At 38.1% G+C, this 27,259-nt stretch overlaps 3 protein-coding genes and 2 long non-coding RNA genes across 6 annotated transcripts; 4 read left to right on the forward strand and 1 right to left on the reverse strand.

The window, feature by feature from the left end:
• The first annotated feature begins 85 nt into the window (after positions 1-85).
• On the forward strand, positions 86-27,133 carry LOC148292703 (uncharacterized). Its single transcript, XR_015826442.1, has 3 exons — positions 86-369; positions 26,092-26,479; positions 26,560-27,133. It is a non-coding gene; the product is annotated as an uncharacterized LOC148292703 (long non-coding RNA).
• Positions 1,590-2,544, reverse strand: LOC110770523 (uncharacterized). The gene is made up of 3 exons (XR_015826441.1): positions 2,458-2,544; positions 2,283-2,339; positions 1,590-2,192 (listed from the first exon to the last, which is right to left on the reverse strand). It is a non-coding gene; the product is annotated as an uncharacterized LOC110770523 (long non-coding RNA).
• Positions 15,003-18,958, forward strand: LOC110773676 (G-type lectin S-receptor-like serine/threonine-protein kinase At1g11410). 2 transcript variants are annotated; one of them, XM_088246051.1, is made up of 8 exons: positions 15,007-16,580; positions 16,765-16,893; positions 17,088-17,284; positions 17,396-17,606; positions 17,701-17,938; positions 18,121-18,277; positions 18,363-18,836; positions 18,939-18,958. In XM_088246051.1, the coding sequence occupies exons 1-7, from the start codon at positions 15,254-15,256 to the stop codon at positions 18,669-18,671; spliced, it is 2,568 nt and encodes an 855-aa protein (XP_088102177.1). In that variant the 5' UTR covers positions 15,007-15,253; the 3' UTR covers positions 18,672-18,836; positions 18,939-18,958. The 2 variants fall into 2 exon arrangements, with proteins under 2 accessions (XP_088102178.1, XP_088102177.1); XM_088246052.1 differs by lacking the exon at positions 16,765-16,893 and having other exon boundaries at positions 15,003-16,580.
• On the forward strand, positions 19,066-20,731 carry LOC148292704 (late embryogenesis abundant protein D-34-like). The gene is made up of 3 exons (XM_088246055.1): positions 19,066-19,817; positions 19,946-20,224; positions 20,304-20,731. The coding sequence occupies exons 1-3, from the start codon at positions 19,491-19,493 to the stop codon at positions 20,466-20,468; spliced, it is 771 nt and encodes a 256-aa protein (XP_088102181.1). The 5' UTR covers positions 19,066-19,490; the 3' UTR covers positions 20,469-20,731.
• LOC110773740 (G-type lectin S-receptor-like serine/threonine-protein kinase At1g11410) lies at positions 21,917-25,617 on the forward strand. The gene is made up of 7 exons (XM_088246053.1): positions 21,917-23,345; positions 23,565-23,693; positions 23,887-24,083; positions 24,178-24,388; positions 24,483-24,720; positions 24,903-25,059; positions 25,144-25,617. Exons 1-7 carry the CDS (start codon positions 22,022-22,024, stop codon positions 25,450-25,452), a joined length of 2,565 nt encoding a protein of 854 aa, XP_088102179.1. The 5' UTR covers positions 21,917-22,021; the 3' UTR covers positions 25,453-25,617.
• Positions 27,134-27,259: the final 126 nt, after the last annotated feature.

Below are 27,259 nucleotides of genomic sequence, written 5' to 3' on the forward strand. Positions count from 1 at the left end.
GAACAAAAGCTTGGACTTTTTCATATTTGGCATACCTTTCAATTCACAAGTAGCCATTACTGTAATTTGATAAACCATGCTCTGCATAATTTCCCTCTCCAAGAAAATTCTCCCTTGGTCCTAATTCATAATATCGGAGCCCATCAAGCTTGGGCTGCAGCCCAATTTCATCTTGTAAGAAAATTCTACGTGGTGACCTGTCTTAGCGGTATAGATCAGGATAACACGTGTCCAACTTTGTACTAGTTTGACGCCGTACACCGACCCAAGTCCAAGTGTCGCGGACTCGCGCGGGAGATGGTGCCCGACTTGAAACAGAGTGACCACCTGTAACCAAACCCCAAAAATCCTCATTCTTCACCGCCGCGTGTAAGTTCTAAAGACCATGCTGTCAAATTCTCACTCATCCCAATTCCGTACGTTCAGACATATATATTTGTTACAAATTTTGCTTCATTTGGACAGAATTTATACTCGTAAAACACATTGTGAAAAATTAATCTCTGAAATTTGCGATCAAACATGAGCCAGGTACAGCCACGGAAACAACGATCAGTTAAGGGACCAAATATATCAAATTAAATTATCAAATCATCATCCAACTATGAAATTAAATTTTACAATCCATGACCAAAAAAAATATACAAGTAAAGCACTAAATATATTCACTTGTATTAGTTAAGGGAGCTGTAAACAAAACATGTTTTGCATCCAGGGACGGATCCACAGAGGAGCAAAGGTGGTCAAGTGACCCCTGCAACTCTGGGATCTGCCATTAGAGGGGAGAAAATTGACCCCTGCAAACTGCTCGACGAAAGTCCCCATAGAGCGCGCAGCGCTGCTCCTACCCAGCGCGCAGCATCCTCCAGCACGCAGCACTGCTTGCGCTTCCTTGTTTCTTTTTTCCCTCGAAGTCAAAACGACGTCGTCCTATATATATTATGTATTTAAAAGCCTATGTCTATGTTATATTATATGGTTCTTTGTCTGCTGGTCCAATCAAAAGCTTTTCTTCTTTTTTATTCCCACAGCTGAAGACACGCGCATGCATGATGTGTCCCACTTCCTTTTTTATTTATTCTTTATGCCCTTTTGTTCCTTCGTTGCTGCTTCTGGTCCACTTTTTCTTATGTATTTTTTTCATCTCAAATTCCCTTTGGTCTGTGTTTCATTTCCTCCTCTTTGCTGTAGTTTCATCTCAAAACGACACCGTCTAGGACCAGGTCACTTTACTTTTTTTTATTTTATTATCATGGCCTTTTGGACAGGTTTTTTTAAAATTCCGAAATATGCATATAACAATCTAATAAACATGTTCCTCATAATTTTTTTTTTATAAAAACATGTATGTATTACATTTTCATTCATTTCTACGGGTCTTCTATATGTAAAAAATTGTGAGCTTATATATGTTGACCCCCGGAGAGCAGATTTCTGGATCCGTCCCTGTTTGCATCTCCCATGGCTTCTCTATCATCATCGTTCCAATTCGACAAGGTGTCAAACTTGCATCCTGATCAAATATCACAACTATGGAAAATCAGAGCAGAAAATGATTAGTTTTGCACAAAATAACAGAATCTAAACCATTGAAAAACAAATATGGACCAGTCAATCAATCAATAAATAATTATTCAATAAAAAAACTAATTAACCCAAATATTAGCATTCGTTCATCAATAAGATACTAACACAGATATGCTACATAAGGAAAAAAAAATGGAGAAAACAAATAAATGAATGAATGCATTTAATCAACAATGAGTTAAGCAGATTCATGCACACAAAAACAAAAACAAAAACATGTTCCCATGCCAAAAATACAGATTCAAGACAACTCAATTAAATAAATTGAAACAAATTCAAGGCTAACAATCAAACCTAAAATACACAGTTAAAAAAATCAGAAATTAAACCTGAAAACAATAAAGAAAGCATCCAAACATAAACAAAACTAAATTCCATATATGTCTATGTCTAAGAAAATGTAGTAATAGAGTGCAAAAGGGCAAAGCTAAGCCTGAATTTCATCTTTCAAATTGATGAATACCACATTGCTAATTTATTCATAAATTTTATCACATCGAAATCAATGAAATTAATACGGTACCTCAGTGCAAAGACACAATTCGGGGCAGTGACGTTCTCCACACCTTCCACTGCATGGCATATATCCGGCACAGCGTCTGTACCTGTAGTATATTGCAGAACTAGTATTCAGGAACCTTAATCTTCGTTTTGATGATCAGAAATATCTAGAAATGAATGTAGTTATTAGTTACCTTGACATATTATTATAAAGAGCTCGTATTCGTAGCAGGTAAGAAACACACGGACCACTGTGATCATGTTACAAAGAACAAATTAGATAATTCACAACACTGAGTACAGAAAAATTGAACAGAGTATCACAATGAAATCATTGACATGAAAATATCATAGTATAAGAGTGCTTACCAGAAAGCTGCAAAGCAACAATCTGCAGAACAAACAGAACACAAGAAGATTAAAATTGAATAAGGTCAGATCATATTCACAAGAAGATTCAAAACAAACTCAACCCCAAAACATATAAAAAAGCCCAAAATACTCAATAGGACATTAAAGTAATTTAATAATCAAAATAAAATTCAATAGGGCCAATTGTCATTTTTTGGATTTTTTTTGGGTTTATTTATAGAAATTAAATTGTGTAGGGTTTATTTATAATTTTAGTGCTAAGAATGGGTATTTGACTAAATATCTCTTGATTTTTTTCGTGAGTGAGTGAGAGAGAGATACGGAGTGAGAGTCTGAGAGGGTTACTAAAAAAATAATAAATAAAAAATTGAGAGAGGTTCTGATATAATGCAAGCAAACCCACCCAAAGTTCTTATTTAAGTCAATCAGACAACACCATGTGTCAAATGCATATATAATTAAATAATGATCGGTTTGGGTCAGGTCCAACGGTTCAAAATTTTTTGGACCCGAAGCTTGAACCGAAGTCAACGATTCGGTTCAAGTCTAGCATTGACTTTTTCGATTTGGTCAAAAAAACCTTATTTTTCGGTTTGGTTTGGTTTGGTTTAGTCAATTTGTTCGGTTTATCGGTTTTTATGCCCACCCCTAATTATTCACTGTATATTTGTGTTGTAGTGTTGGTAGCAAACAAGACATGTTCTCTTAAATGTTTGTCCTACGTATTCACTCAAATATATAGGATCTTTAGTTGAGGATCCCTCAAATAAGCTTATTTGATAAACATCCTTATAGGGCCCAAGGGTGGCCCTGAGGGTGTGCAAGTAGTGCCACCGCACAGGGCCCCAGATTTTTTTTTTTATGTGTATAATATATGTATATATTAACAAATGTTTTATATATATATAGTGAGCAAATTTTTGACACGAAGACGTTTCTAGTTGTGTTGGTTTACAGGGCCTCAACTTCTATTCAGGGCGCGACTTCAAAACCCGCTTGTGTAGATCATAGTTTTAGTTCTTTTTTGGTTTTTTTTTTTGTAACAACAATTAATAATCATAATAATAAAAAAGGCAACCACGTTATTTTCTGTAAGTAATAATCATCTCTCTTTCACTCTCTTTTTTATTCCTTTGATAATTTTTTTTTTTCAATTTCAAGGATTTCAACACAAAAAATTGACCAAAAAAATTCATCAATGTCACTCAAAAGCAAATAGTCATATTTAAATACAAATTCAAATCAAGTATGTATCTAAATTTCAATTTATATATACTAAATGCCTTATTTCATTATCATGTTGATTGGTTATATAATGAAAGATGATTTAATTGTAATTTGTATGTTAATTGATGATGATTTTTACTTTAAGAAAATCTTGAGGCAATCTTGAGGATTTTTGGACAATGCACCCGAGTTCGATTCATGTAAAAGACAATTTTGAGGCAACCCAATATAATACTCCCCCATTTCCTTCCCTATCGAATGACAAAAATAAAATAAAAAATATCAAATTGCAAAAAGTAGTATAAAAATTATAGTTGAAAATTTATTACGTACATGACCAGTAAAATTTCTTTAAAGAACAGAGTCATATGCAAATGCGACCTAGCTAGCAGCAAAACCACCATAATGACAATAAGGGTCAAATTAAAATTTTGGTTTGTTTTTTTTAAAAAAACTGATTGTTTTCGTTGAAAGATGAAAACTGCTATGCTATCTATCAATCACATAATGTTGCAACCACTGTTTAAAGCAGCTTGTCCGATGTCAACACCAACATTCAATATCCCATCTACTTTCACAACCACATACTAAAATAATAAATACCCGATCACAAGGAATTAGTCAATAATTATGTAGGCAAATGTCATGCTCCCTATTCTTTATTTAAAATTTAGCTAAAAACACACAAAAGTTATTTTAGGAACTCTATAAAATTTGAACTCCAATCATACTCCTTAAGTTAGAAAGTCATAAATACTATAGTTATTTTTTAATTCAATATGATTGGTTATCATCTCTATAAAAAAATAGTTTGTATTAATTAAAAGTTTAACGAAACAATATTAAATTATAAGGAGCCACTAGGAGTCCTTTATCTCTCCTCAGATTTAGGAGTTCCTAGATGTCTCTTTATTTTAGGAGGTGAATAGGGAGCATGGTTGGAGTTGTATTTTTCCAATTCCTTCCTAAAATTTGTCTAAGGAGGTGGTTTAGGGACCCCATTGTGGATACTTTAAGTGCGAGTAATTATAGTGTACGTAGTATGAGAGTATGTCACATGGTATAACTCATTTGTTAGAATATATAAGTGGATATTTATTGATATTATATCACAAAAGTGGGAAATATTAACCATATCGCTCATCCATATTATAACACGTGGACGCAGTAAAGCGTACGTACATGTGGGTTTTTGGCAAGTCATTAGACACAAACAAGTTTAAACACTTAAATCAATCTCAACCACATGATTTCATTGAAATAGATCCAACTCCTCATTCCTCAAATGATGACACTGAATCTCTTAACTGCATGCATGCCACTATATATATATATATATATATTCTTCAGCAAGAATATTCTAATTGCCCCAATAATATCTATGTTCCTATGTGCAGACATTGCTTATCACGTGTGTACATCCCCACCATTGACTTGACGCTAGCTCTTCAATTACTCATGTAATTTTTTTTTTTTTTTTCAAGTGCCCATAGAGATAAGACTTCCATATATAGGGCTCACTTCGATTAAACATGTGGTTAGTAAAGTGGTACACGATTGTTTTTATATATTTGTTTCCCTCTTTTTAGCCAAGGTGGCCGTTGGAAGTAGGGGTGGGCATCTAAAACCGAAATACCGAAACCGTACCCTAACCGAACCGTACCATACCGATTTCATACCGTTTCATTCGGTACCGATCAATATTCGGTACCGTACCGTACCGTACCAATAGAGTATGGTATGGTAGTGGTATCAAGTATTTGGTACCGATCAATACCGTACCGTACCGAATACTATTCAGATATATAATTTTCTATTGAATATGTGGATGGATATTGCATATGTTGATTAGGATTTGGTTGATTTGGATATTGAATATGTTGATGGATATTGAATATGTTATATTCAATGGATATTGAATATGTTGATTAGGATTTGGTTGATTTGGATATTGAATATGTTGATGGATATTGAATATGTTGATTAGGATTTGGATATTGATAATTGAATATGTTGAATCTTTGAATTTGTAACTTAGGCATCACTTATTTTGGTAAATGAATATGTTGAATATTGAATTGGTTCATTTTTTAGTTGTGTCATTTTTGTACCGAAATGGTACCGATACCGTACCGATACCGACACGGTACGGTATGGTACGGTACCAATTTTGACAAACGATAATCCCATACCGTACCATACCGATTTAAATTTCCGGTATCGGTAGCGGTACAGGCTCAATACCGTACCATACCGTACCGTGCCCACCCCTAGTTGGAAGGAACTTTTGGTCCTTCTTCTCTTGGATTGTGTAAGCGTGCCACCACCAAGCCACTGATTAGCTTGGATGGAAAAAGTTGGATTGTTATGTTCGCGCTTCTAACTTCAAACCAATCAATTGATCGACCAAGCAAGGAACCTCCTCTCGGCCTAGGTTCTTTCACTTCCTCGGGGTCGAGGATGATTAGGTTTCATATGAGTATTTTAGTATTTTTTGAGATTTTAATGATAATGATGCAAATTAAATTAAAAGATGCGATTGAACTTAAAAACAAGAATTAGAGAGCGATAAAGTAAATCAAAGCAATAGATAAACGTAAATTAAACGAAGAACGAAATAAGAACGGTATAAGCGATAAAGGCAATAAAAATAAAGCAATCTGAAATTAAATTAAACTTAAAGAGAATTCAATAACAATTAAAAATAAAGCGATAAACTTGAATCTTAAAACAACGTAAAGGAAAATGCAAGAAATTAAACTTACACTAACTAAAGTGAAAAACTGATCTAGTTTACTTGCTTGAAAAATAAAACTCTAGTCTAGGGATAGAAAATTGAAAGACAAAAAGTAGATTTTTGTGTCTGATGTCGGGGGTGTTTTTGCTCTTTGTCTGATGTAGTTTATATAGGGGCATTCGTCAGCCCATGGGCTGGCCATTGAATGGCCAAAGGTCAACTTCGTTCAAAATCTTTCCTTGTGTGGTTTACTAAATTCGCAGAATTGATTCGAATAAGATCATCGGATTGCAAATCTGATCACTTGATTCTCTCATCCTTAGGAATGTTCCAGATTGACATCACTCTCTTTGATTGCTTTCCTTGGATGGATCTCGTCACGTGTATGAAAACTTCCGGAGATTTTGGGCCTACTTTCGCAGGTCGGGCTCGGACCTCCGAGGACTTAGTTGGCCTTTAATTCTTGTCTCTAACCTCCCAGGCCATAGGCCTTATACATATATAAAGTATAATATGCAATATATATTTATTGCTCACAGCCATCTTAAAACCTATGCCAAAAAACCAACTCTTCAGCCAAGACTTCCACTTCCAGCCAAACTCACCGACATGGGAAGCCATGATCTTGACTTGGTTTCAGCCAACTATTTGGCCATCCTCACAACTACCTTTTTAAAAGCCACTCCCTCAACCAAGTCAAAAACGTCAATTAGTTTATAATATATATATATAGCCAATTGGTTCAAAACGTCATGGGAATTTGCAATCTGATCAACAAAAGGTTGGCTATTTGACTAGCCAACTTTTCAGCTTAAAAGACAAATATATAATAAACAAATATATAATATATATATATATATATAACTAGTTATAGACGGAAGACTTGACTTGTGTTTGGCTTATATATTTAATGACTTGAAGACTTTATCTAATGGAAGTGATGACTTTGATACTCAATTTGGAGGAAGAAGAAGGCATTGAAGAATCGGAGCAAGTGATGATAAAAACTTAGAATGGAGTAAATGTACACTATTAAAATATAAATATATAAACCTATCATAAATTAATTAGAAAATGAACATAAGAGAATAAACTGTATAAATGAAAAACTATGAGATAGGGTTTAGGGTTTAGGTTTGGTCTCCTTAAGTTGGCTGAATGTTTAGTCCACACAAACAATATGCTCAGATATTCAATTTTGCAAAAATAATGCATCCAACTAACTCAACCAACAAAATTGCATCCAATTGATGATGTTCTTGGAATATTGAAACAAAATAAATTAGGTGTTAAAAAATATTTAATATATGAATATGACCTTGTAGAGTTGAGTCCCACTTGACTTGGTTTGAGATTGGGACCACTTGACTTGCCTAGAATTTGGTCTCCTTAAGTTGGCTGAATGTTTAGTCCACATCCAAACAATATGCTCAGATATTCAATTTTGCAAAAATAATGCATCCAACTAACTCAACCAACAAAATTGCATCCAATTGATGATGTTCTTGGAATATTGATACAAAATAAATTAGGTGTTAAAAAATATTTAATATCTGAATATGATCTATGATGACAAAGACTCATCGTCACAATCATGGTGATTATTCAAAATGTGTAACATCTCTAACCCAATTTAATCGATTTAATCCAATTTCATTCTTTTGTGAAATTTCAAATTTGCTCTTGGGAGTAGGGGTACTTTAGTCACTTTAAGGGGAAAAAAAACATTTATTGTATGGCATTACGTAATGGTGTAAGTTTGTGTTAGCTTATGTGAGGCCCAGTTTAAGATTCGCACAAGGTCTTCAAAATCTCAAGACCGGCCCTGGTAGGGCCCACTCCGTATTGTATTTCACTGATCCAAATTGTCTATTTTGTAGATACTCATTCAAAAATCATCTCTACAAAAAATCACTTAAATCCTATATTATAATTGAATTATTGAAATTATAGTACTTTCTTGAAGCACCTTGTTCATTGATTTTGTATGACACAATTAGATATTGAAACAGTTTCAGATTTGTCTATTTTTTTGCAAGGATGATCTATGAATGAAGACCTAAAAAACAAATGATTTGGATCGTTGAAAAAAAATTCATATGATACTCTAAGGGTGTCCCTCCAATAAAATTATTTGAAAGATTCTAAATAATAATGGATTATATATATACGAAGCTACTAGTTCATCTTCATCATAATAGTGATACACAATATAATGTGGGGATGAGGTCCATATTTCTGCTTACATCATTCAAACTTATTGGACTTGGAATTATTGTTTGCATATGATTGGACACGAAATATGTACAAATACAATTCTCCATTTGCAACCCCTCCCCCCATCATTGTTCCTAAATTTGACCAGCCCAACCAATACTATATATTTTACATTAACGTTTACAAATTATATTTTTTTTGGCGGGCCAAAGATGGATTGATCTCATTCTACAATGCTCTTTTTTTTAATGTCAATCGAATTTTATAGTGCTACTTACCCCATTGTTAATTATTTAGTTAAGTGCCACCACTAAATCATTGACATGTATCCCTTATCACAGTTCGATTTCAAACCAGAAAATGAAGATTAGAAAGGGGTAGGGGAAATTCATATACACGGGTATCATGGGGCTTGAACCCATGATCACTTGAGAGCATTACCAAGAAATATACAATCACATCTTCCTTCTCAAAATACAAATATATATTATAATAAATGTTGACGCCAAAAAGTGGTTCTTTGACTTAGAGGGTCAACTTAGTAATTTTATGCCTTCGGTATCCTTGATGCCTCGGTAGCCTACGCAATCTGCAAAAGAGAGTACGCTCGGTAAGACCGAAGGCACCGGTGTGGTACCGGCCGAAGGCTCTCCGATGCTTAAGTAAGTTCGGGAATAGAAAGTTCAACTGACAGATCAATAGGCTTGTATGCCGTAAGTTCTGATTACCTCCATTTTGGGATGGTTGGCCTCCTTTTATAGGTCTTGGGAGGTGTGCATTTTGTTGAATGTTTCGATGTGGGACTGTGGGCGTCGCGTGGGAGCGTGCCACGTGTCCCAGGAGAGGGCGTTGCCCTAATGGAGAGATCGGTAGGTAGAGTGCCGAGGGCGCCTCTGACCAAGCCCAGTTTCCTCCACGTGTCTTGCCCTTATTGGCTGTTTATTTTGGGTGTAAACAATAAATATTAATCAAAGCTTAAAGTATCAAACTAATCAGCAGCATGCCCATTTTGGCTATTCGTCTTTTTTCAACATTGTCCCCACCATGTTCTCTTTGAGATCTGATGGCCATTAGTAATATCAAAGCAACAGGTTGGCAAGGGATGGCTTAACTTTTCATCCTTTCTAACCTTCACATCTTAGGCTTTGAAGACAATTCCCAACCGAGGTTCCTCAAGCATCGAAACTTACTTCAACAGGCATATCCCAAGTGAAGAACTGAAGCTTTGGAGACATGGGAAGAGGAGCTTGAGCTTCTTGACCCAACTATTTCTAGACCACGCAAGTGAATGGTGAGAGAATCTAAACTTCATGGATTAATTGGCTAAGCATGTATTCCAAACCAAAACTACTTGGTCTTTCATTTATTTAATGCCATTACAAATGACAATTTCTTTATTTGGCTAGACCTTGTAGAGTTGAGTCCCACTTGACTTGCCTAGAATTTGGTCTCCTTAAGTTGGCTGAAAGTTTAGTCCACATCCAAACAATATGCTCATATATTCAATTTTGCACAAATAATGTGACAGGACCCGCCCCGGATTTCTTCGGAAATCGGGTCGAATCCCGCCTAAAAATCCGACATACCGCAGATGCCGGGCCCACTTACTAAAAACCGAGACTTTCCACCAAAAATTTTGGCAGAGTCTCCCCTGTAAACAGGACAAATCCCAAAAATTCAACCTGTCAAAACACAGTTAAAAACAACCCAACAGCCAGCGCATAATACACAAAGCTTAGTGTTACAAACCATGGCCTCCGGCCTCAAAATACCAAATTCTAACTGGGCAATAACAGAGCATCTAATAGAATTCAAAGAAAGTTACAAGTAGGAAGGAAGTTTAATGATTTTACATAGCACAGAGGCCCTGAGAAGGCTCAAGTGCTGAAGCTCGTGAAAACAGGAGCACAAAATACGGCACTGCGGCTCGTTCCAGTCACTACTGGCTGTGGGGCGCAAAACAGAAAATTGTGAGTGGACAAAACAAAGTTTAGTTCCATTTAAACCAAAGTAATATAACCCCACCGTTAGAAAACCATGCATGAAACCAATGCATTAAAACCAATACAATCATACATATATGTAATTTGCTCCAACCCGAGCTAAATCCGAAATCCAGTGAAACTATCAAATCAACCCGTCCAATCCTTTCCATATAAAATCTCAAGACAAACTCTCGAAACACGTGCCCACCGGCACGACGAGCGGGGAAGTATCCTCGCTCAAAAGCAAGAACAAATGTATAGTTATATATAAATATATAAGTATATAATAGAGATATAGTATAGGTATATGACACACCTAATTGTACCGGGGAAACAATCCAACAGGGGATTGTTTGACTAGCTCACACTTATCCGGCCCTCAAACGTCCATGTGGCTAGGGATGAGTCGTCCAACTGGGGGACTGATACTCTAACCCAGCACGTACGGACGAAGAATCAAGACCCGTACGCCTGGAACCGTCCTACGCGCGCAGACTACCCAATCAAGGGTCTACGGTCAACATCCCGTCAAGGATGCCCCGGCTATATATTGACATTTCCAAATATTTAGTATTTCCATAATCACATTCCAAAACCAGGGGAGGTACACAGGGTAGTGCATATAGCACTCCAAAATGACTTTCTACTCTCGCATCTTTCCATGCCTCAAAACCATTTCTCAAGTACCCCCCACAAATACTCAACAAAAATAATACTATCCCAAAATAGCATATACATAAAATTCAAGATACTTGAATATATCCAAAACCCAAATATATTCCAATTTCTTTAACAAAATAATCGTTCCACTTTAAGTATTAGGTAAACTTCCATAAACCTTTAAATCCTTATGCATAGAACTTTCAATATAAAAATCATGCAATTTATTGAAAACAAAGTCCACTCACAAGTAGTCCCAAGCTGTGTGACCCCGAGAGGGTCCTGCCTGCTCTGAAGGCGGAGTCGGATTACCTATTTCAGAATAGGAACACGATAATAAAAATCCAACTCTTCAAAATAAGACTTTAAAGAAAAATCCTAATTTCCCGGGTTTCCCTTAAGTACTAGGAACGAGACGTCCCTAAGGTCCAATCTAAGGGTTTCAAGCGTTGGAAAAGTCTCGGAAGACACCCGGTCAACCGGACGGTCAAAACTTTAAATTAATGAATCGGAACATCCGGGGCTCCGATTCGTGATCCGCGAATTCCTATACGATCCTAGGAATACCAGGAACAACATACGTGAAATTGGGTTTGATCCAACGGTCCAAACACATCAAACCCGAAAATCACATAATATGTCAAATTGGTTCAAGGCCCAAACGATATCCAAATTGAGATCCGTAAACTCCTACGCGCTCGTGACAACACAAGGATCATTCTAGGATAAAATGTGGCCTCTGCCGGACTGCCCACGCGCCGCCCCACGCGCTGCCGCGCGTGGGTGGCTTAATCACAATTCCGGTGACCGGAAAAACTTAGTATTTTGGCTCCAAACTCCTAACCTAGGTAATACACCTAATTTGGAACCACTTTTCTTCTTGGGTGAAGGCCAGAAAATGGCCGGAAGTGGCCGGAAATTTCAACTGAAAACCGGCTGTAGCTAAACTTCGAAATTTAACTTGTAATCTCTCAAAATTTTGGGAAACCTAACCAACAGGCAGCTAGAGCATGAAAAATAGATAGATTTCCATGCCTTACTTGTCAAAATCGGTTGAGAAACGAAGGAGAACGAAGGTGTTGAAGTTTCATGATTTTTCTGAAATTTTCCAGCAGCTTTTGCTGCGTTTTCCGGCGGCTGCAGCGGCTGGCGACGGCAGAGATGGCGGGGGAGGAGACGGCAGGGCCGGGCCTGTGAGCTTGGCTCCGACGGTGGGGGCTACGGTGGTCAGTGGTGGTGGCTGGGGGTTTTGCAGAGAGAGAGAGAGGGAGTCGACGGGAGAGAGAGGGACGCACGGGAGAGAGAGAGGGAAATGAGAGAAATAATCAGATTTTCTGATTTTAACAAAATTCATTTCTGAAAATTTCCAATTAAGCCCTTAACGGTTTTTCGACCATAACTTCTTCGTTTCAAATCCGAATCGAGCCTACCGCGTGTCTACGGACTCGGCTCAGTTTCACCTTTCTAAAAACACCACTTGCTGCTCCAAACTCTCTCCGGATAAAAAATTGACCTTTTTGCCCCCACTTCAAAGGCAAAAATTGGAAATTCCAAATTTTAATTAAATTAAAACCAATCTTAATAATATTTTGGGTCGGGATGTTACATAATGCATCCAACTAACTCAACCAACAAAATTGCATCCAATTGATGATGTTCTTGGAATATTGATACAAAATAAATTAGGTGTTAAAAAATATTTAATATCTGAATATGATCTATGATGAGAAAGACTCATCGTCACAATCATGGTGATTATTCAAAAGGTGTAACATCCCTGACCCAATTTAATCGATTTAATCCAATTTAATTCTTTTGTGAAATTTCAATTTTGCTCTTGGGAGTAGGGGTACTTTAGTCACTTTAAAGAAAAAAAAAATATTTATTGTATGGCATTACGTAATGGTGTAAGAGCATCCGCAATGGGCTTCCTACACCACCTCCTTAGACAAATTTTAGGGAGGAATTGTAAAAATGCAACTCCAACTATGCTCCCTATTCACCTCCTAAAATAGGGAGTCCTCTAGGAGCTCTTAAATCTGAGGAGAGAGAAAGTACTCCTAGTGGCTCCCTATAATTTAATGCTGCCTTATTTAATAAGTATTTCAAACCTTTATTTAATGCTAACTATTTTTTATTTTATTTTTTAATAGAGATGGACCAATCAAAAAAGAGTTATAGCATTTATGACTCTCCAAATTAGGGAGTATGGTTGGAGTTGAAATTTTTTAGAGAGCTCCTAAAATAGCTTTCTTATATTTTTATCTAAATTTTAGCTAAGAAATAGAGAGCATCATTGCGGATGCTCTAAGTTTGTGTTAGCTTATGTGAGGCCCCAGTTTAAGGTTCGCACAAGGCCTTTAAAATCTCAAGACCGGCCCTGGTAGGGCCCACTCCGTATTGTATTTCACTAATCCAAATTGTCTATTTTGTAGATACTCATTCAAAAATCATCTCTACAAAAAATCACTTAAATCCTATATTATAATTGAATTATTGAAATTATAGTACTTTCTTGAAGCACCTTGTTCATTGATTTTGTATGACACAATTAGATATTGAAACGGTTTCAGATTTGTCTTTTTTTTTTTGCAAGGATGATCTATAAATGAAGACCTAAAAAACAAATGATTTGGATCGTTGAAAAAAAATTCATATGATACTCTAAGGGGTGTCCCTCAAATAAAATTATTTGAAAGATTCTAAATAATAATGGATTATATATATATACGAAGCTACTAGTTCATCTTCTTCATCATAATAGTGATACACAATATAATGTGGGGATGAGGTCCATATTTCTGCTTACATCATTCAAACTTATTGGACTTGGAATTATTGTTTGCCTATGATTGGACACGAAATATGTACAAATACAATTCTCCATTTGCAACCCCTCCCCCCATCATTGTTCCTAAATTTGACCAGCCCAACCAATACTATATATTTTACATTAACGTTTACAAATTATATTTTTTTGGCGGGCCAAAGATGGATTGATCTCATTCTACAATGCTCTTTTTTTAATGTCAATCACTTACCCCATTGTTAATTATTTAGTTAAGTGCCACCACTAAATCATTGACATGTATCCCTTATCACAGTTCGATTTCAAACCAGAAAATGAAGATTAGAAAGGGGTAGGGGAAATTCATATACACGGGTATCATGGGGCTTGAACCCATGATCACTTGAGAGCATTACCAAGAAATATACAATCACATCTTCCTTCTCAAAATACAAATATATATTATAATAGATATTAATCAAAGCTTAAAGTATCAAACTAATCAGCAGCATGCCCATTTTGGCTATTCGTCTTTTTTCAACATTGTCCCCACCATCTTCTCTTTGAGATCTGATGGCCATTAGTAATATCAAAGCAACAGGTTGGCAAGGGATGGCTTAACTTTTCATCCTTTTTAACCTTCACATCTTAGTTCACATCCAAACAATATGCTCAGATATTCAATTTTGCAAAAATAATGCATCCAACTAACTCAACCAACAAAATTGCATCCAATTGATGATGTTCTTGGACAACATGAGGAATCGTTTTCTAATGCGTCATACTGTCCTCTCTCACAGTTATTCATTGAATAAAGACAAAAGAGGCTTTGAGTAAAGACCTTAACATTTAAGACTTCAAAAATCTCAAGAGTTGCGTGACCTGCTGAAAAATGTCATCCACGTCTATGATTCCCTCGCATATCAACAACTGAACTGTCATCCACGTCTATGATTCCCTCGCATATCAACAACTGAACCTGACCTGCTGAAAAATGTCATCCACGTCTATGATTCCCTCGCATATCAACAACTGAACCTGAAAGTCGCTTAGCATTTGTTATTTGACTGAGATAGGTGAAACATTTTCTACGAGTGGGGCTGGCCTCTACTTTAAAAGGAATCCAACTATGTTTCTTCCTTTAGAACTGAATTGCATGACTCATTGAGAAAGTTAGCCATGAATTCTACTACTAAATGCTTTGCCATGAATATTATATTGCTCAACTTCCTCCCAATCCTCCCCTCTTCCACTTCCATTGCCATTGGCTCTATAAAGCCAAACCAACCCATGAGAGATGGCGATGTTCTTCTCTCTAGTACTAAAATCTTTGCACTTGGGTTTTTCAGCCTGGCCAATTCTCGTAACCGGTATGTTGGAGTTTGGTACAACAAAATTCCAAACCAAACCATTGTCTGGGTTGCAAACAGAGACAACCCCATAATTCCTGTCACTGATAATAATGCCTCTGGAGTTGGACGTCTAGCTGTTCATGGAAATGGAGGCCTGGTCATCTATGGGAATGACCAAAATACCCCTCTTTGGTCTGCTAATGTTTCAGTCTCTTCGCCAAACAATTCCATGACAGCCAAGCTTTTGGATACAGGAAATCTTGTTTTGCTTGAGGAGGACAATGGTCTTAGCCAAGGGGTATTGTGGCAAGGCTTTGATCATCCCACAAATACATTGCTTCCATTTGTGAAACTTGGGCTGGATCGGCGGTCCAAGTTGAATCGGTTCCTCACATCTTGGAAATCTCAAGATGATCCGGGAACTGGTAACTATTCGTGTGGGATCGACCCAAGTGGGTTTCCGCAGGTGTTTTTATACAAGGGTCAAGCTCCGCTCTGGCGGGCCGGGTCGTGGATTGGAGAGAGATTGAGCGGTGTGCCCAATATGCCATATAATTTCATCTTCAACATTACTTTTGTGAACAATCAAGATGAGCTATATATTGTGGATGGTATCACGAATAAATCAATCTTCTCAAGGATGGTTCTTGAGGAATCAGGAGTCCTTGTACGGTCCATATGGCATGATCAAGGGCAGCAATGGATCAAATATTTGTCTGCCCCAGAAGGGTTGTGTGATGAATATGGGAAGTGTGGTGCTAATGGCAATTGTGACCCGTCCAATGTGGGTAAGTTCGAGTGCACGTGCCTACCCGGATACGAACCCAAGTCGCCACCTGATTGGTATTTGAGAGATGCGTCGGGTGGGTGTGTGAGGAAAAACGAAGTATCCATATGTGGAAATGGGGATGGGTTCTTGAAGGTCGAACGTGTGAAGGTACCCGACTCGTCTAAGGCACTTGTGAACATGAATTTGAGTTGGAAAGCATGCCCGCAGGAGTGCTTGAGAAATTGTTCTTGCAAGGCGTATGCAAAAGCAGACGAGAGATGGGGAGGGTTTGGATGCGTGACATGGCATGGGGACTTGATGGACACGAGAACATTTTCAAATGCTGGCCAGGATTTGTATGTACGAGTTGATGCAATTGTGTTAGGTAGTAGGTTCATCTCCTTTTCCTTACAAGTCAAGATCATTTATCCCTTTGTTCTTCTATTTTTATCTCATTATAATGCACTATGACTATAGTATGTAGTAAGTCGTTTTATTGAAAAAAATTCCACCATCTTACTAATCTCAAATTTTGCTGGATTTTATTTGTGTTTTTTTTACCCTTGAAGCTCAATATGCAAAGTCAAATGGTTCACTTAGCAAGAAGGGAAAACTGGCAATTTCTCTAGTTTCCGTTCTGGTGTTCCTTCTTCTTGTAGTTCCCATTTCTTATTGGTTGGTAAGGAGGAAAAGAAAAGGTGAATGTCTGATACAAATTTATTTTATTTTCACTATTCATTTGTCACCTAATTGTTCTGCACTGATATCACCCACATCAATAAATTCTCCATTGAAGAGATGAATCACACTTTAGTCTGATCATAGAAATACAAGTTGTGCTTGCTAATGAAACAAAGGCTAGCTAGATTACTTGTTCTGCATTTGATGGCAGGTAAGCAAAGACAAAATAAGTATTCCCCTAGAGTTACCACAAGGTCAACCTACTTTGAAGATTCTACTGCAGAACTTGATGAAAGTAGTATGCACTCAGACATACCATTCTTTGATCTAACAACCATAGCGGCGGCCACGGACAATTTCTCTCTTACAAACATGCTTGGAAAGGGGGGTTTTGGCTCAGTCTATAAGGTAGTTGTCTTTGAATAATTTCTCAAATCAGAAATCAGATTTTTGTGAATATGCCTCGGTTTTTAGTTTTGCATGCACAAGAGCACTTTCAAAGGTGGATTATCTTTTCAGGGTGTGCTTTGTAATGGAAAAGAAGTGGCAGTGAAAAGATTAGCAAAACATTCTGGTCAAGGAATTGAGGAATTTAAGAATGAAGTTGTGCTGATTGCAAAACTCCAACACAGGAACCTTGTTAGGATTTTAGGTTATTGCGTTCAAGATGAAGAGAAGATGCTAATCTATGAATACGTGCAGAACAAAAGCTTGGACTCTTTCATCTTCAGTATGTCTTCCTTTTGCTTTCATATCTAATTTTGTCACTTGAAAACTAATAAGGAAGCAAGAATTTAGTCTATTTTCTTACTTTTAACATCCAGATGACACAAAAAGAGCACTTCTAGATTGGACAGTACGCTTCGGGATCATCTATGGGATTGCTAGAGGGATCTTGTATCTTCATCAAGATTCAAGGTTAAGGATTATCCATAGAGATCTAAAGGCTAGTAATGTTCTACTGGATGCTTCTATGAACCCCAAAATTTCAGATTTTGGTATGGCTAGAATATTTAAAGGAGACCAAAGTGATGCGGATACAAATCGTGTGGTTGGAACATAGTAAGTGAAAAATTTCTCCAAATGTATAAGATATCACAATAGTTTCTAGATTCACAAGACCACCAACTGATGGAATACTTGATAGTGCATGTCACAAGAGCATACAATTCATAGGCTAATTTCAACATATTATGTAGATCAATGAATCTATGATTTCGTAATCACTTTTCTTTATGCTGCAGTGGTTATATGTCACCAGAGTACGCAATGAAAGGACATTTTTCAGTGAAATCTGATGTATATAGTTTCGGAATTATACTCCTTGAGATCGTTACTGGCAGAAAAAATTCTGGTTATTGCCATGACAAGTATCCCGACGCAATTAATTTGGGTGGACATGTAAATTTATTGGCTATGTGGAAAACAATGTAGTTTTTGCCCTACTTATTTTTTGCTAACTTTGATTATCTAAAATCGTTTTTAGGCTTGGAACTTGTGGAGAGAAGGTAAAGTCTTGGAAATCATCGATCCATCCCTGGGTGAATTGTACCCTGTCAATGAAGTTGTGAGATGCATCCAAATTGCACTCTTGTGTGTGCAAGACTATGCCACTGACCGGCCAACCATGTCAGCAGTTGTTTTCATGTTAGGGAATTATGATGCAGCAGTTCCTTCACCAAGACAGCCTGCATTTTCGTTACAGAGCACTTACGATGCTGGAGACCAATCAACCAGTACAGAAGGAGCTAAGTCTATGAATGATGTTACATGTACTAGTGTACAAGCTTGCTAAAAGGCCTGGGCCACAAAATATTGTATGTTAAGCTACTGCAACTTTAGCAGCCTGCGTCAAAATTATTCACTTGTGGTTTATACAATTGAGGGGCCCTCCCAATTTGAAGGGCCTAGGCGGCGGTCTTGCCCGCATGTGGCCAAGGCATCCCCCAGTTAAATAGAAGTAAGTCAATTACAATATGAACCTTGATGTGCCGCATTACATTTGGACTGAGATTTTTTTATTTTGGATTGATGATGCTGATGGATTGAATATTATTGCAAGGACTGAAAATGGCGAATTTCTAAGGATAATGATTTTCCCACTTCAATTTTATCCACTTACACTCCTTTTTTAGTTATAAAATGGAGTGTAAGTGGATAAAATTGGAGTGGGGAAATCACCACTCATTTCTAAAGTAGGTTAAGTGTGCCTCGCCTACTTTCGTCTTCAGGAAAATTCTCTCTTGGTCCTAATCCATAATATCAGGGCCCATTAAGCTTGGGCCGCAGCCCAATTTGGTCTTTTAAGAAAATTCTACGTGGTGACCTGTCTTAGCCGTAAGGATCAGAATAACACGTGTCCAAGTTTGTACTAGTTTGACGCCGAACACCGACCCAAGTCCAAGTGTCGCGGACTCGCGCGGAGATGGTGCCCGACTTGAAACAGAGTGACCACCTGTAAACAAACCCCAAAGACCCTGCTGTCAAATTCTCACTCATCCCAATTCCATACGTGCAGACATATATATTTGTTACAAATTTTACTTCATTTAGACAGAATTTATACTCGTAAAACACATTGTGAAAAATTAATCTCTGAAATTTGCGATCAAACATGAGCCAGGAACAGCCACGGAAACAACGACCTGACCAGTCCCCAGGTCAGGAACCCCTCAAGTACGGCGACGTTTTCAATGTTTCAGGGGAGTTGGCATCCTGGCCCGTTGCACCCCGCGACGCTGCCACCGCCCAGGCTGCTGAAAACCAAGTTCTCGGAGAGACTCAGAGGGGCGGCCCGGCTGCAGTCATGCAGTCGGCAGCCACTTACAACGAGCGCGCTCGGCTCGTTGGCCACCGAGATGCCACAGAAGAAGGAGTGTCCGTTACAGAAAGAATTAATCCCGATGGCAACCGCGTTGTCACTGAAAAAATTGGAGGACAGGTACCAAATTTCATATATATATATATATATATATATATAGAAGATGAACATTTATAATTATGTGTTCCTATGTATGTTGGTCTAGCTCAATTTGTCACATATATTTATTGAATTTTTTTTATTTTTAGGTTGTGGGCCAATATGTGGAACCGCTTTTGCCGATGGGCTCGCCAGGAGGAGCGCTGGACCGTGATGCAATTACAATTGGTGAAGCTCTCGAGGCCACTGCTCTGTCAGCAGGCGACAAACCCATTGACGAAAGCGACGCCGCTGCAATACAAGCCGCCGAGATGAAAGCCACTGGGAGAACAGAAATAGCGCCCGGCGGTGTTGCCGCCAGGGCTCAGTACGCAGTTTCTGTTAACCCGCGCGACGTAAACAAGACAAAACTAGGCGATGTGCTAGAGGTACGTAATTTAAAAGATCAAGTAATCATTATGTTTTAGGGGGATTTGTTAATTTAATTGTTTTGTGAAAATAATGAAGGATGCAACTCAGAAGCTGCCAGCGGACAAAGTTGTGACGAGGGAGGATGCAAAGGCGGTGATAGGGGCAGAGATAAGGAACAGTCCGACTATGAGCACCACTCGTGGTGGAGTGGCTGAATCGCTGGCTGCAGCAGCGAGGCTTAACCAGAACACTGGAGAATAAACTTACAAGCCTAGATATATACGTACGCATGCATGGTTAATTTTGGGGTTGTAAGCTTAGAGCTTCTTAAGGTGTTGTTACTTTTTGTTAGTGCTACAAGCCTAGATCAATTGTATATTATTGGATGGTCAGATTGAACTATTTAACACACCTCTTTAATGGAGACTCATTGTAGAAACTCCTCGACAATTATGGTAAAAATCATGTTAATTGGGTTTACTAAGAAGCAATAGGCCTTAACAGCAACGGATAGGCCCAAAACAAACCTCAGGACAAAAGGGCTTAGTATTAATAAAATGTGTCAAATTCTCTCTCTCCCTTCAAGGATCTTTCTGGGTAAGTGGGTGTATCAGTAAACATTCAACCCATTCTATCTTATAACTGTAGACTGGTTTCAAAACATTTGGATTTGGGCTTGACGATTGTTTTATTATATTCGGCATGATATTGATTGGGGGCGAAGGTTTCAACTTCCGGCATCGACGAGACCCGAGTTGGCAAGTGTCACTTACTATATTTGGCAGCTAAAAGTTTTTTCATTATATCTAACTGAGTAATTATATAGATTTATTTAGCTCACAAACTTATTTTGTAATTTTTCCCTTAAATTGACTAACTTAAATTAGTTTACCCTCCATTTAAATGAGGGAAAATAACTCGGAATTTAACTAATAGTCGAGAATTTAAGAGGAGATATTGACAATTCCCTTATTTGGCAACTTAAGCACGGAATTTATTAAATGACATGAGAAAAAAATCATGAAAATTGGGGTCATTAAATTCCAGAGTTTAATTTCCACAAAAATAGGCGTCATTTTACAATTTTCATAGTGCAATTTACAAAATTCGACATACATAAATCCAAACATTGAAATCTTCAATTGCCAGAAAATGCAATGATAGAAATATAATTTCGTCATTTAAGAACTCTATGTCATTTTCAATTCCTTCGTCCCAATGGAGTATAACATTAACATCAACAATATTGTAAAGCTGATATGGTGGACTTGTAATAATACTATATTCTGTCAATTCCATTAAGAGATTTAAGAATCATTAAAGTGTGAGACTGTCTTAGAAACTTCCAAGTTTGAACAACATGAGGAATCGTTTTCTAATGCGTAATACCATCCTCTCTCGCAGTCAGATATAAGACGAAAGAGATTGTCTAAGAAACTTCAAAGTCTGAACAACATGAGGTATCATTTTCGAACGCGTAGTACCATCTTCTCTCGCAGTCAGATAAGACGAAAGGGATTGCCGAGGTTTTCTAATACGTAATACTATCCTCTCTCGCAGCTGCCAGATATTCATTCAATAAAGAAAAAAGGGGGTCCCAGTAAGGACCTTAACGTGTAAGACTTGTGTGACCTGCTGAAATGTCATCCACGTCTATGACTTCCACACATAACAACCACTGAACCTGAAAGTCGCTTAGTATTTGTTATAGGTGAAACATTTTCTACGACTGGGGCTGGCCTCCTCTTTAAAAAGAATCCAACTATGTTTCTTCCTTTAGCACTGAATTGCTTGATTCATTGAGAAAGTTAGCCATGAATTCTACTACTAAATGCTTTGCCATGAATATTATATTGCTCAACTTCCTTCCAATCCTCCCCTCTTCCACTTCCATTGCCATTGGCTCTATAAAGCCAAACCAACCCATGAGAGATGGCGATGTTCTTCTCTCTAGTAATAAAATCTTTGCACTTGGGTTTTTCAGCCCGGCCAATTCTCGTAACCGGTATGTTGGAGTTTGGTACAACAAAGTTCCAAACCAAACCATTGTCTGGGTTGCAAACAGCGACAATCCCATAATTCCTGTCACTGATAATAATGCCTCTGGAGTTGGACTTCTAGCTGTTCATGGAAATGGAGGCCTGGTCATCTATGGGAAGGACCAAAATACCCCTCTTTGGTCTGCTAATGTTTCAGTCTCTTCGCCAAACAATTCCATGACAGCCAAGCTTCGGGATACAGGAAATCTTGTTTTGCTTGAGGAGGACAATGGTTTTAGCCAAAGGGTATTGTGGCAAGGCTTTGATCATCCCACAAATACAATGCTTCCATTTATGAAACTTGGGCTGGACCGGCAGTCCAAGTTGAATCGGTTCCTCAAATCATGGAAATCTCAAGATGATCCGGGAATCGGTAACTATTCATATCGTATCGACCCAAGTGGGTTTCCGCAGGCCTTTTTATACAAGGGTCAAGATCCGCGCTGGCGGGCTGGGTCGTGGATCGGAGAGAGATGGAGCGGTTTGCCCGAAATGACAAACTTCATATTCAACGTTAGTTTTGTGAACAATCAAGATGAGCTATTTATTGTGTATGGTATGACGAAGGAATCAATCTTCTCGAGGATGATTCTTGATGAATCAGGAACCCTTGTACTGTCCAGGTGGCATGATCAAGGGCAGCAATGGATCAAGTTTTGGACTGGCCCAAAAGAGGAGTGTGATAAATATGGGAAGTGTGGTGCCAATAGCAATTGTGACCCGTTCAATACGAGTAAGTTCGAGTGCACGTGCCTACCTGGATATGAACCCAAGTCGCCACATGACTGGTATTTGAGAGATGGGTTGGGTGGGTGCGTGCGGAAAAGCGGAGTATCCATGTGTGGAAACGGGGATGGGTTCGTGAAGGTCGCACGTGTGAAGGTACCCGACTCATCTAAGGCACATGTGAACATGAATTTGAGTTGGAAAGCATGCCAGCAGGAGTGCTTGAGAAATTGTTCTTGCAAGGCGTACGCAAAAGCAGACGAGAGATGGGGAGGGTTTGGATGCGTGACATGGCATGGGGACTTGATGGACACGAGAACATTTTCAAATGCTGGCCAGGATTTGTATGTACGAGTTGATGCAATTGTGTTAGGTAGGTAGTTCATTTCCTTTTCCTTACAAGTCAAGATCATTTTTCACTCGATTAGACTTGGTTGGCATAGCTCGTTTATTCCTCTGTTCTTCTATTTTTATCTCATTATAATGCATTATGACTATAGTACGTAGTTAGTCGTTTTATTGAAAAAAATTCCACCATCTTACTAATCTCAAATTTTGCTGGATTTTATTTGTGTTTTTTTTACCCTTGAAGCTCAATATGCAAAGTCAAATGGTTCACTTAGCAAGAAGGGAAAGCTGGCAATTTCTCTAGTTTCTGTTCTGGTGTTCGTTCTTCTTGTAGTTCCCATTTCTTATTGGTTGGTAAGGAGGAAAAGAAAAGGTGAATATCTTATACAAATTTATTTTATTTTCACTATTCATTTGTCACCTAATTGTTCTGCACTGATATAACCCACATCAATAATTCTCCTTTCAAAAGATGAATCACACTTTAATCTGATCATAGAAATACAAGTTGTGCTTGCTAATGAAACAAAGGCTAGATAGATTACTTGTTCTGCATTTGATGGCAGGTAAGCAAAGACAAAATAAGTATTCCCCTAGAGTTACCACAAGGTCAACCTACTTTGAAGATTCTACCGCAGAACTTGATGAAAGTAGTATGCACTCAGACACACCATTCTTTGATCTAACAACCATAGCGGCGGCCACGGACAATTTCTCTCTTGCAAACATGCTTGGAAAGGGGGGTTTTGGCTCAGTCTATAAGGTAGTTGTCTTTGAGTAATTTCTCAAATCAGAAATCAGATTTTTGTGAATATTGCGTGCATAAGAGCACTTTAAAGGGTGGATTATATTTTCAGGGTGTGCTTTGTAATGGAAAAGAAGTGGCAGTGAAAAGATTATCAAAACATTCTAGTCAAGGAATTGAGGAATTTAAGAATGAAATTGTGTTGATTGCAAAACTCCAACACAGGAACCTTGTCAGGATTTTAGGTTATTGCGTTCAAGATGAAGAGAAGATGCTAATCTATGAATACGTGCCAAACAAAAGCTTGGACTCTTTCATCTTCAGTATGTCTTCCTTTTGCTTTCATATCTAATTTTGTCACTTGAAAACTAATAAGGAAGCAAGAATTTAGTCTATTTTCTTACTTTTAACATCCAGATGACACAAAAAGAGCACTTCTAGATTGGACAGTACGCTTTGGGATCATCTATGGGATTGCTAGAGGGATCTTGTATCTTCATCAAGATTCAAGGTTAAGGATTATCCATAGAGATCTAAAGGCCAGTAATGTTCTACTGGATGCTTCTATGAACCCCAAAATTTCAGATTTTGGTATGGCTAGAATATTTAGAGGAGACCAAAGTGAAGCGGATACAAATCGTGTGGTTGGAACATAGTAAGTTAAAATTTTCTCCAAATGTATAATATATTACTATAGTTTCTAGATTCACAAGACCACCAACTGATGGAATACTTGATAGTGCATGTCACAAGAGCATACAATTCATAGGCTAATTTCAACATATTATGTAGATCAGTGAATCTATGCTTTCGTAATCACTTTTCTTTCTGCTGCAGTGGTTATATGTCACCAGAGTACGCAATGAAAGGACATTTTTCAGTGAAATCTGATGTATATAGTTTCGGAATTATACTCCTAGAAATCGTTACTGGCAGAAAAAATTCTAGTTATTGCCACGACAAGTATCCCGACGCAATTAATTTTGCTGGACATGTAAGTTTACTGGCTATGTGGAAAACAATGTAGTTTTTCCCCTACTTATTTATGCTTACTTTGATTATCTAAAATCGTTTTTAGGTTTGGAACTTGTGGAGAGAAGGTAAAGTCTTGGATATCGTCGATCCATCCCTGGGTGAATTGTACCCTGTCAATGAAGTTGTGAGATGCATCCAAATTGCACTCTCATGTGTGCAAGACTACGCCACTGACCGGCCAACCATGTCAGCAGTTGTTTTCATGTTAGGGAATTATGATGCAGCAGTTACTTCACCAAGACAGCCTGCATTTTTGTTACAGAGAACTTATGATGCTGGAAACCCATCAACCAGTACAGAAGGAGTTAAGTCTATGAATGATGTTACATGTACTAGCGTAGAAGCTCGCTAAAAGGCAACTATAGCAGCCTGCGTCAAAATTATTCACTTGAGGCTTTTTGGTTGCTGCACTCACGCACAAGAGAATATGTTTGCTTGGCGAACAAAAGCTTGCACTTTTTCATATTTGACATACCTTTCAATTCACTAGTAGCCATTACTGTAATTTGATAAACAATGCTTCATTTCCCAACACTGCATAATTTCCCTCTCCAAGAAAATTCTCTCTTGGTCCTAATCCATAATATCAGAGCCCATCAAGCTTGGGTCGCAGACTCGCAGCCCAATTTCATCTTGTAAGAAAATTCTACGTGATGACCTGTCTTAGCCGTAAGGATCAGGATAACACGTGTCCAAGTTTGTACTAGTTTGACGCCGAACACCGACCCAAGTCCAAATGTTGCGGACTCGCGCAGGAGATGGTGCCCGACTTGAAATAGAATGACCACCTGTAAACAAACCCCAAAAATCCTCATTCTTCACCGCCGCGTGTAAGTTCTAAAGACCCTGCTGTCAATTCTCACTCATCCCAATTCCGTACGTTGAGACATATATATTTGTTACAAATTTTGCTTCATTTGGACAGAATTTATACTCGTAAAACACATTGTGAAAAATTAATCTCTGAAATTTGCGATCGAACATGAGCCAGGAACAGCCACGAAAAAACCGACCTGACCAGTCCCTCGGTCTGGAACCCCTCAAGTACGGCGACGTTTTCAATGTTTCAAGGGAGTTGGCATCTCGGCCTATTGCACCCCGCGACGCTGCCACCGCATAGGCTGTTGACAACCCAGTTCTCGGAGAGACTCAGAGAGGCGGCCCGGCTGCAGTCATGCAGTCGGCAGCCACTTACAATGAGCGCGCTCGGCTCGTTGGCCACCGAGATGCCACAAAAGTAGCCAGAGAAGGAGTGTCCGTTACAGAAAGAATTAATCCCGATGGCAACCGCGTTGTCACTGAAAAAGTTGGAGGACATGTACGCAGCTTCTGTTAACCCGCACAACGTAAACAAGACAAAACTAGGCGATGTGCTAGAGGTACCTAATTTAAAAGATCAATTAAACATTATGCTTTAGGGGGGATTTGTTAATTTAATTGTTTTGTGAAAATAATGAAGGATGCAACTCAAAAGCTGCCAGCGGACAAAGTTGTGACGAGGGAGGATGCGAAGGCGGTGATAGGGGCAGAGATAAGGAGCAGTCCAACTACGAACCACTCATGGTGGAGTGGCTGAATCGATGGCTATAGCCGCGAGGCTTAACCAGAACACAGGAGAATAAACTTACAAGTCTAGATATATACGTGCGCATGGTTAATTAAGGTGTTGTTACTTTTTTGTTAGTGCTACAAGTTGCTATAATAATGTAGACTTATATTTTGCGTTTAAAGGAGTTGTCTAGTCAATCATGTAACTCAAGTGTTTGGTTTAAAGTATAAACATGTTTCCATATATAGTTTGGGTTCGTAATTGTTCTCTCTATAACCCACATTACAATTTCTTTGTAGTTCACGGGATAATATGTTGGCGAGATATATCCTATTCTATTTGGGTTTCATTTATTTTTCCTTTTGTATAGATATTATGTAATTAGGATTCCTCTTATTTCCTAATTCAATCCTACTAGGGTTTATAACCTTGTATTATAAATACCTTCTTTCGGAGAATGAAATAAGATCTGAAAATATTCTACCATATTGTTTGACTTGGTATCAGAGCCGACTTTCTGGTGACCTGTGTGTGTTGTGCCCATCCGTGTTCTACTGTGTGCCATAATTTTTTTTTTAGGGTTCTTGTGCATGTGCCTGTGCTGTGTTTG

This window comes from Prunus avium, chromosome 8, assembly GCF_965620075.1.
Source record: "Prunus avium chromosome 8, drPruAviu1.hap1.1, whole genome shotgun sequence".
Taxonomy (NCBI): Eukaryota; Viridiplantae; Streptophyta; class Magnoliopsida; order Rosales; family Rosaceae; genus Prunus; species Prunus avium.

Excerpts from the sequence above, each read along its gene's own strand:
- LOC110773676 (XM_088246051.1), top strand. The coding sequence starts at position 15,254 with ATGAATTCTACTACTAAATGCTTTGCCATGAATATTATATTGCTCAAC. Across the intron at positions 17,285-17,395 it reads GTTTTGGCTCAGTCTATAAG|GGTGTGCTTTGTAATGGAAA; the intron begins GTAGTTGTCTTT and ends TTATCTTTTCAG. Across the intron at positions 18,278-18,362 it reads CAATTAATTTGGGTGGACAT|GCTTGGAACTTGTGGAGAGA; the intron begins GTAAATTTATTG and ends AATCGTTTTTAG.
- LOC148292704 (XM_088246055.1), top strand. The coding sequence starts at position 19,491 with ATGAGCCAGGAACAGCCACGGAAACAACGACCTGACCAGTCCCCAGGT. Across the intron at positions 19,818-19,945 it reads CTGAAAAAATTGGAGGACAG|GTTGTGGGCCAATATGTGGA; the intron begins GTACCAAATTTC and ends TTTTATTTTTAG. Across the intron at positions 20,225-20,303 it reads AACTAGGCGATGTGCTAGAG|GATGCAACTCAGAAGCTGCC; the intron begins GTACGTAATTTA and ends AAAATAATGAAG.
- LOC110773740 (XM_088246053.1), top strand. The coding sequence starts at position 22,022 with ATGAATTCTACTACTAAATGCTTTGCCATGAATATTATATTGCTCAAC. Across the intron at positions 24,084-24,177 it reads GTTTTGGCTCAGTCTATAAG|GGTGTGCTTTGTAATGGAAA; the intron begins GTAGTTGTCTTT and ends TTATATTTTCAG. Across the intron at positions 24,721-24,902 it reads AATCGTGTGGTTGGAACATA|TGGTTATATGTCACCAGAGT; the intron begins GTAAGTTAAAAT and ends TTTCTGCTGCAG.